This window comes from Musa acuminata, chromosome BXJ2-4, assembly GCF_036884655.1.
Source record: "Musa acuminata AAA Group cultivar baxijiao chromosome BXJ2-4, Cavendish_Baxijiao_AAA, whole genome shotgun sequence".
Taxonomy (NCBI): Eukaryota; Viridiplantae; Streptophyta; class Magnoliopsida; order Zingiberales; family Musaceae; genus Musa; species Musa acuminata.
The window spans coordinates 43,597,863-43,607,344 of NC_088341.1; the positions used below are offsets into that span (position 1 = coordinate 43,597,863).

At 40.0% G+C, this 9,482-nt stretch overlaps 1 protein-coding gene across 1 annotated transcript; it reads right to left on the reverse strand.

Moving 5' to 3' along the window:
* Positions 1-1,984: 1,984 nt before the first annotated feature.
* Positions 1,985-8,682, reverse strand: LOC135611089 (cell division cycle protein 48 homolog). Its single transcript, XM_065106392.1, has 9 exons — positions 8,524-8,682; positions 8,248-8,410; positions 7,589-7,817; positions 4,663-5,429; positions 4,342-4,563; positions 3,905-3,976; positions 3,525-3,806; positions 3,084-3,443; positions 1,985-2,480 (listed from the first exon to the last, which is right to left on the reverse strand). Exons 1-9 carry the CDS (start codon positions 8,556-8,558, stop codon positions 2,181-2,183), a joined length of 2,430 nt encoding a protein of 809 aa, XP_064962464.1. The 5' UTR covers positions 8,559-8,682; the 3' UTR covers positions 1,985-2,180.
* Positions 8,683-9,482: the final 800 nt, after the last annotated feature.

The following is a 9,482-nucleotide window of genomic DNA, read 5'->3' on the forward strand; positions in this document are numbered from 1 at the left end:
CGAAGGCTTTATTGTGAGTTGCTCGTTGTTTGTACGATTTAGTACAATAATAGCAACTGCAGTTATCAGGACAACTGGAATGGAATAAACAGTGAGCAATTATTTAGTCCTAATGGTAAAAATAGACCATTATTACCTGAACTGTGTTTCACTATTTTGATACATCTTGCATCTTGAATGATCAGAAAGTACAGGACAATTGACAGATAAAATATTCATCTCGATCAGCATAAAAAGACTAAAGACTCCGTTAATAATCAGATCATATGAACATTAATCTAATATAAAATATTTTTAAAAATATTATATTTATATCATAAATATTTCTTTCGATTGTGTCAATTATAAAAGGTCTACTAGATCACGATAATCGAAGTCGATCATAGTTTGTTACTGAACTTGAGCATCATAAGAATCATGTAATGCTGGAAATATCATGTCTCTCGCATACACCCAAAGGCTTCTTGTGCATAAGGGTCTGAACCAAGTCGAATCGATCCAAACTGTCACCGATGACAATTAAGCTTGGAGAAATATATCTAATACAAAAGGGAAAACCTTGTGAGCAAAATGATCAAAACATTATGAGGGGGCTGATGGGTTTTGGCTAATACAATTGAGTCAGCATCAAATAATTGACATGAGAACACGGGAGTTGTTTGTGAGATATGGTTGCGTGGTGGTTAGTAGGCAGTTTAACTTGCAAATGTGTTATGAGAAGAGCACTGGTACCTGTTCTTTTCATAGTACAGGGCGGAAACATCAAGTGCCATTTGCAAATGACGGCTGAGTGGAGCAGAGATGGTGCACGAATCCTAAGGATCAGTCAGGTCGAGGTTTGCTACGATGTAGGAACCTACACACCTTCTGAATTCTGTCCGATTATGGGACCATGACTGTGATCATCGGTAGCAGGTTTTGATGACGAGGGGTAAGTAAAGAGGCTTCGGTCATGAACAGAGAGTGGGAGCACTCTTGGCCCATTGCGTGCACCTAAATATCTGGAGATGAGCTAGCTATATTTATCTCCTCAGGTACGTTGGGTCGATTCATCGACGACTAATCCTCCCAAGCAGTGGAACAATCGCCTGGGTCATGTGATGATGGCTGCAGCTGTGAAACCCATTCGCATAGGTTTACTACCATCACCGAGCCACAGCGGAGTACGGCCATGAAGCAGTCGCATGAAAACACGACGAGAACGGAAGTGGAAGTAACGTTCGATCGCTCTCTTTCGCCAAAGTCAAAAGGTGTGGGCAGGACGTGGGACATTTCGTGCATTAAGAGGGGCATAATATATGAATGGGCCGCAGTGCACGTGTGGGGTGGGGGGATGCGATACAGTACAGGTCCCGAATAATGGCGTTTAGGCGACCTGTCACAAGGTTTCTCCTTGTCACTCCTTCCTGCGATGCAAACTTAACGGGGAAGGACAGGGCGTCGCAGCGTGACCGGCGACTCTCACATCACTCGTGAATTCGCTGCTCCCTTGTGGATCCCCTCTTCAACAACCTCTCTCTCTCTCTCAAATGCGTTGCAGCGACAAGGGTGTAGCATTATATGGACGGTAGAGTGGAAGTTGGCGCTGACGATACGCTTGCTATCGATATGAATGTGGGCATAGGTTCATGCACTTGCCCAGGGCGGGCCTTCGTGTCTCCCAGTTAGCTTGTCGAATGCACTATTATTGAATGGCACAACACGATGGAATGCGCTATTTGTGTTGGTGGGTAATCATGCAATGCTGGGGTTGGTACCACTCTTTGCCGGCTCTCATATCCGACACTCTGCTGCAACTAAGAGCGAGTCGAAGTGCCAACCTTAGATTAATATAAGTGGTTTGGCAGGTTGCATCAGGAAAAGAATAGTGTGTATTCGAATCCATAAGTTGATATGTTCTTTAAAAATATAAAGTAGCATCAGCATCCATATACACAAACAGTGAGGGATATCTCAGTTCATAATTCCAGACAATAAAAAAGCGTGAAAAAGTTACCTTCCATATAAAGGAAACAAATTGGCGCACAGAATCCCATGGTTTAATTCAACGTGACATGTTGGATAGAACGAATCCACGTGTCCTCAATTCTATCGAGAACCACAAAGGCCATTTTGCAGAGTCCGAAATGGCATAAGCTATGCGGGCTGTGAGTGAATGTTTCACCAAGACAAAGAAAAATTTAAGAATACAAATCATCATCGTCGGCAGCAGCAGCTGACGTTGCAAAAGGGTCTGATCCTGTGGCGCCACCTGCAGCTTCGGAACGCTCAGAAAAGCGGAACTCGCTTCCGAACCCCCTCGACTGCTGCAACGTCTGTGCAAATGCCTGGTACTTGCGAATGTCTGCGTCACTCACACTCCTGCGGGCAAACTTCATCGATTCCTCAAAATGAGTAGCCTTGATCTCTGCTACTTCATCAGCCTCGTCTTCCTCCATCGCCTCAGGATTTTCACTCTTCTTCCTCTCTCTTTCAATATCCTGCATGTTAGGATAGAGAAAGCCATTTTAAGCCTGAGAGTTTGGCCTAATCAATTTAGAAAATTTTGTAGCATCCGCAAGCAATTATAATATGATGAAGATAGTTGATATTCATGCTGTCAAAGTGCTGGAGGTGGGCCTCTGTAGTGTAACAAGAGTTATTTAACAAGACTTAAGGAGCTAATAAGAACTATAAGGCGAACGTAGATAAATGATATCAAGACACAGGTTTATCTTTCTTGTATAACATGCACAATTTGCATCTTGACTAATGAGATCACATATGCAACAAAATAAATGTATATATTACTTAGCATCAGAGACAGTATAATAAGATGAAAATGGTAATATTTCTGAGACGTATGACTTAGTAAACTATTGAATTATCAAGTGGATATCCAATACTTCCTCAAAAAAAGAGGAAAAAGTCAATGCCCGATACATTCAGGCAGCCATGCAGATTTTCCAGGAGCCTACCGAAAAGAACTATTATTGCAGTTAAACTACTTTAAAATACAGTCCCAGAAATATCTAAAATGCTCAAGGTATATTATATTGAACCAAAGGAAAAGAAGAGACAAATGATGATGCGCAGAAGCCTACCTTTTCAATGTTTTCTCTAATGGCATACTTGCATGCACGTTGGCAAATTTCTGTAATATCGGCACCACTAAATCCTTGAGTGTACTTGGCAAGAGCCCTCAGGTCAACATCTTTCGATACAGGAGACTTTCTCAGGCAAGCTTTGAATATTTGGTGACGAGAGGCCTCGTCTGGTAAAGGAATATAAATCAATTGGTCCAGACGGCCTGGGCGAAGTAAAGCAGGATCTATGATGTCAGGCCTGTTGGTTGCCCCGATAATAAAGACAGTTTTCTTTGCGTTCATGCCATCCATCTCTGTCAGCAGCTGATTGAGAACCCTATCAGCCGCACCTCCTGCATCACCGACACTGCTGCCTCTCTGATATAGTAGTGGAAAAATGATTTAGTGTAGAACATACAATAAAGAAATGGCACAGGTTTGATGGCAATGATGGCTAACCTGGGTTGCAATGGAGTCGAGCTCATCAAAAAAGAGCACACATGGTGCAGATTGACGGGCCTTATCAAAGATTTCACGTACGTTTGCTTCACTCTCACCGAACCACATTGTCAGCAATTCAGGACCCTTGACACTGATGAAGTTTGCTTGGCATTCATTAGCAATTGCCTTAGCTAATAAGGTCTTTCCACAACCAGGCGGTCCATAAAACAAGACTCCCTTGGAGGGTGACATCCCAAACTTCTCAAACTTTTCAGGATGCTCAACGGGATATTGTACAGTCTAGGAAACAGTCCAAAAGGGAAAAAAAAGAAAAGTCAACCAACCTTGTGAAACAATTATTGTGTTAAGAAAACTACTATAACCATTCAGCAAACTACCTCTTGCAGTTCCCTCTTGACATTGTCCAATCCACCAATATCATCCCAGGAAACATTTGGCACTTCAACGACCTGATAAATATAACCATCATTTTACAAGTTAAATATATATCTCACGGAAAACAAAATCAAGCACCAAGTTCAAAACTTGCAAGACATAAAACATGATACACTCCATTTGGGTTTTGGATGCATGGCAAAAATCACAATTTTCAATAGCAAAATACAAGCTGCCAGTTTGATTGTCTGCGTGTATAGAAGTTCTGGAGTTGAAAATTCCAACTTTAGTTAAAATTTTCCTGTTTCAAAATTTCCCATCCAAAACCCTTCCGACAACAAATGCTTGATAACGTAACACCAAAAGATAACATATTTATGAAACAAAGAAAAAATGAAATCACAGTTTTGAGACTTGAAAGGACCAAAGCAAAGCTTACAGTTTCACGGAGAGCAGATGGATTGCTTGAGCCAAGGGCAGTCTTAAAATGTTCATTTGTTACAGCCATAGAGTTAAGAATCTCAGCATCAATAGATTCATCCTCTAGATCAATTATGTCCATCTTTTCACGTATACACTGGAGAGCAGCTTCAGTGCATAAAGCAGCAAGGTCAGCCCCTACGTATCCATGAGTGTCCTTGGCAATCCTTTCCAAATCAACCTGAATTGAATGGAAGTGTCATTTGTTACCAACCAATATACAGCATTTACTATACAAAAGAACAATGGTCAAAAGAAATGATAGACAATGGTCAATTACATCTTCAGATAGCTTCATGTTCTTGGTATGGATCCGAAGAACCTCCAAGCGCCCAACTTCATCTGGGACTCCAATGTCAATTTCCCTGTCAAACCTTCCAAATCTTCTCAGAGCTGGATCAATACTGTTTGGCCTGTTTGTAGCCCCAATGACAATTACATGAGAACGAGATTTTAGTCCATCCATCAACGTCAGAAGCTGAGATACTATACGCCTCTCAACTTCCCCATTAGTCTTTTCCCTCTTAGGAGCAATGGAATCAATCTCGTCAATAAATATAATTGATGGTGCATTTTTCTCTGCTTCTTCAAAAGCTTTTCTCAAATTGCTCTCACTTTCACCAGCTAGCTTTGACATAATCTCTGGGCCATTAATGCAAAAGAAGAACGCTCCTGTCTCATTTGCAACGGCTCTAGCTATCAATGTCTTCCCAGAACCAGGTGGTCCATACAACAAAATACCTTTTGGTGGCTTGACACCAATCGACTTGAACAATTGTGGGTGTCTAAGAGGTAACTCCACCAGCTCTCTTATTTGAGCCATCTGTTTTCGGACACCTCCAACATCATCGTAACCCACCTCATCAAGCCTATCCTCATCCTCCCTTTTTACAGGCTCTCCCTCACAGAAAATCTCCGTGTCAGGAGAAACAATACAGTACTCTGCAGGATCTGTTTCTATGACCTTAAATTCAACACTCCTCATACCTCCCCTGACAAGGAAAAGATCCCCTTTTCTAACGGGACGATATGCCTCCAAAAAATATGCTGCATAGAAAGAAATCAAGAATCTAATTAAGGAAACCACATATCAGCAGAAAATAAGAGGATCTAGAAAACTTCACAACACCAGAACTTGTGTTAATGGATGAACATGGAAACATTGAGTCAGCCTGAATGAACTACACCCCAAAACAACCAAAACAAATTGCAATCAAGATATCAAAATTTTCATATGTACTCAATGGAACCATAATATCATGAACTTCTAGTCACATGCTGGAAATAATTAGAATCCGATTCTCTTTATCACATCACGGGGCTTGTCTATCGATCTTAGTCTTAGATAAATGGGTAGTAGCCACTACGTCAAGAGCAAATCTCTAATCTAGAGAGCTGTAGAAAGAGAAGATTGCCTTTTCCTCGGTGAGTTGAAGGGACTCCTTCGCTTAAACCAGACCTACCCTTTTCTCTTTAGAAACAAGTAGCACTTTACAGATATAGAGTTTTCAGATCTTATTTGTATTAATGAGCTTACTAGTATATTAATAGTGATCTTGTAGGGGTGTGAGTTATTATATTCCTAACAATGGACAAAGTTTCTACTTATCAACTGTTGATTTACTTTAAGACATATAAGATGAATGTCGACTTTTAGATATGAAATCACCAGCAATGAGCCTTGGCCTAAATTGACAATTTTATCTTCTCTCATTTTAAGTTCTTTAACATTGTACATCCTTAGATAATTATATTTGTAAGAGATGTTCCCTGGAGATGGTTCATTACTTCTTATTGTCTATTAAAACCATTATCTAGCCAGGAGAAACAGCATCATGAAAGCAAGAACTTAAAGCAGACAGGATCAGGGTCACACATGTATGATCATGCAGCCAATGGAACATGATAAGCATAAAACGAAGCATATATCTTAAATGAAACAATTCTGCTTTAAAACTATTAATACAAGCTCATGGCAGCCCTACCAAATAAAAGTACTTCAAGAAATTTAAGCAATGAGAATCAGAAGCAACAGTGGTGTGCCGCCTAAAGTGCAAGAATATCATGTATCTAGATTCTAGAAGATGACAGAAAATGTTAACAGCAAGGATTGAAGTTCTGGAAATGTTCAAGATGATAAAGTATGTTACAGCCAACGAGAACCACATGGAATTCTCCATGTTATGAGCATCAAGAAAATAAAGGCACTGTTTGGTTGGTTAGCTTATCTACTAAAATTTTGGAAATTAAGACTGCAGCTGATGATCGTAAGAGAAGCTATAAGAACAAAGGAAGCATACAAAACTGCTCAAGTTATAGAAGAAACTAATAAAATTTGCTATCATGCTGTGAAAATCCATCATAAAAGCTACTTAATTGTTTGAACTTAAATGTAATTTCCCTAGAAAATGCATAAAGTTTTAACTCATAGGAGACAATGTCGTATGCTTTAGTAAAAGAAATAGGGTAATGATTAACTAATGTAAATAAAGAAATCTATAGTGGCTTACTTATCAAATTTCAGTCCAATAAGTTTATTATCACTACAATTGGCATTAAAAACTAGCTTGAGGTTCTACCTCTTCGTACTAATAAAAAGTTACTACGAATGTTACAATGATGTTCCTGAAAATAGAGACGGCTATATCACAATCCAACATTTAACAACTTTTTTAGATCTCTTCAGGTAACAAATGAAAGAGGTCACTCTTCTGACTGAAGAGTTAACGCCCTAACAAGTTGTCAAAAGTTTTCCAAGAAAAATCAAAATATGAGACAAAATATTCTGATGTTAATAAAAATACAGATTACAAACAGTTCTCTTCAAGAAAAGATTAAAAAAAAAACAATGTGTTAGAATATCATGTCACATGATTAGTTACGGTTTCTTTCCTCAAAAGCCATATTGTTGTGAACAGTACTGTCCCACTTCGTCAGTGTTATAGAAAATGTTAAGGAGGCATCAACCTTCAAAAAGAATCTGGTTAGCTAACATGGACAGATCAAGGAAAACCGAAGTATTAAAAATTAAATAATGTTTTCCAAGTAAAAAATTTCAGAAAACTATCTATTGGTCTAGAAGGATTAAAAATAGAAGTTGTAACAACCTTCACATATATTATAATAAAGACAATGCTACAAAAACCAGCAGTCTAAGACAAGAAGCTCTTAGTTAACTTATCAAATGCTTAAAGGAGAAAACTCACGCTTTAAATATGCATCAAAAAGATTTCCTGTGACTCCTTCAATCGTGTCATCAATTGGCAGTATGTGAACACGCTTCCCATACTTGACGTTTTGACATTGATGGACCGATACGACATCCCCAAGCCTTACCCTGAGGTTTGATCGGACAACCTTATTCATCCTGATTTTTGGCTCATCGCAGGTATCATCAGCTAGAGCAATACAGATGGTATCCCTTCTTTTCTTTCCCTGTAGATAACAAATATCGGATAGAAAATATCAATTTTAAAGAACTAAAGTCTATAGAGAACACACGGTCTTGTGCTCAAGTTTCCTAAAACCATATGAATTTCAAAAATCCCCCATCTATGACACAAGGCTTATCTGATCAAAGGTCATATGAAACTCGGTTTTGCCATGCAAGTAGTCAAAAGCACAAGCATAAGAAACCAAACGACATTACGGTGTCATAACCCTAATTTCTTGCAAAATGTTCAACCAGTTGGGCTACAACTGAGGTTTGATTAAGTAAACTAAACATTTCAATAGAGAATTACCTCTATCAGAGCACACAATCCCTTGATAGAAACCCTAATAGCTTACAGACAATGCAAACCCTAGATCTTAATAGCTTACATAAAATACAAATCAAAGAAAACAAAGACAAAGAACGGGGTACCTTCAAGAGTATGGTGTCGCCGCGAAAGAGTTGCAGCTTCTCCATCGTCTCGGGATTCATCGACACCACCGAGTTATCATCGTTGGTCGCCTCATCCACGATCAAACGGTTAGGCGCCTTCTTCTTCTCAAGGATTGCCGTGCTATAATCTTTCTTACCCTTGCTGCACAAGATTTCCACCCCCAAATTAGAGAACCCATACAAGTCCGGATCAAACCCTAAGAATCCAGATCAGGAACACCCGACCAAAAAACCCAACGAGAAAGGAAAACTCACGGATCGGAAGAGGAAGCCCCGCCCTCGTTCGCCATCAGATCGAGATCGAGAGGAAGCGAGAAATATCCAAAGAAACGAACCCGAAACGAAGGCAGAGCGAGGAGTCACTTTATAGCCTCCGATGGGAAAGGAGAGCCGTATTCGTGCTCCCCAAGAAATTAGCTGTTCCTTTCTGACACGATATTATTATGCGGTCGAGTAGATCCACCGTTCGTGTTGTACATCCGCGGACGCGTTAGGATCATCCGGGCCGTTGAATGTCGATCATCACTGTGTCTCCAAGTAAAAGAGAAGATCATGACCGTTTATTTAGACGCCGCTCAAGCGACCGGTTTGTAACTTTTGGGCCTTAATTGCGACGGTTCAAGTCATGCGACAGATGAACCCTTGTTGGGCCTTATTAAGCTCGGCCCAATTACGGAGTGGCGAGCTAGTCAACTGTGTTATGTGAATAGATGTGTTTAGTAATAAGTACCATAGACCGTGAGTTAGTTTGGTTTGGTCTTGACCTAAAGGTGTAGGGGTATCCAAATAATCCTTGTGATAATCCTATATAAGGTAGTTGATACGGTATAGAGGTATCTGAGGTGGTCTTCATATGACTTTTGAGTATCCGATGTGATCCCGAGATTGGGCTAAAATGAAATCTGGCTCCTTGGTGGATTTCTACACAGAGGTTAGCATCAGGGAGAGTATTCCGACCCAACTCTTCTAACGCACAAATTAGTTTCTAGAGTTGTATATAGTATAAGGGATGTTCGGATAGAGATCCAATCCTTGGGCCGACATCAGGGGGTCAGCATTTATACCTAACTGGTTGATGGCCTCAACGCCCCCCTTTTGGTTTCTTGTCTACTGGAGCAATAGGCCCGAATAACCTCAGCTTATCTGACATGGGAGTATTTAGAGTCTTATTTTGTGGGTCGGGTTTTTCTCAACTTATTTGTCTTAGGTGCATT

What these genes read in the sequence shown, in the direction of transcription:
- LOC135611089 (XM_065106392.1), bottom strand. Translation starts at nt 8,558, where the DNA reads ATGGCGAACGAGGGCGGGGCTTCCTCTTCCGATCC. An exon ending in TCAAGAGGGAACTGCAAGAG is followed by an intron (nt 3,807 to 3,904) that starts GTAGTTTGCTGA and finishes ACTGTTTCCTAG; the next exon opens with ACTGTACAATATCCCGTTGA. An exon ending in TTAGAGAAAACATTGAAAAG is followed by an intron (nt 2,481 to 3,083) that starts GTAGGCTTCTGC and finishes CCTAACATGCAG; the next exon opens with GATATTGAAAGAGAGAGGAA.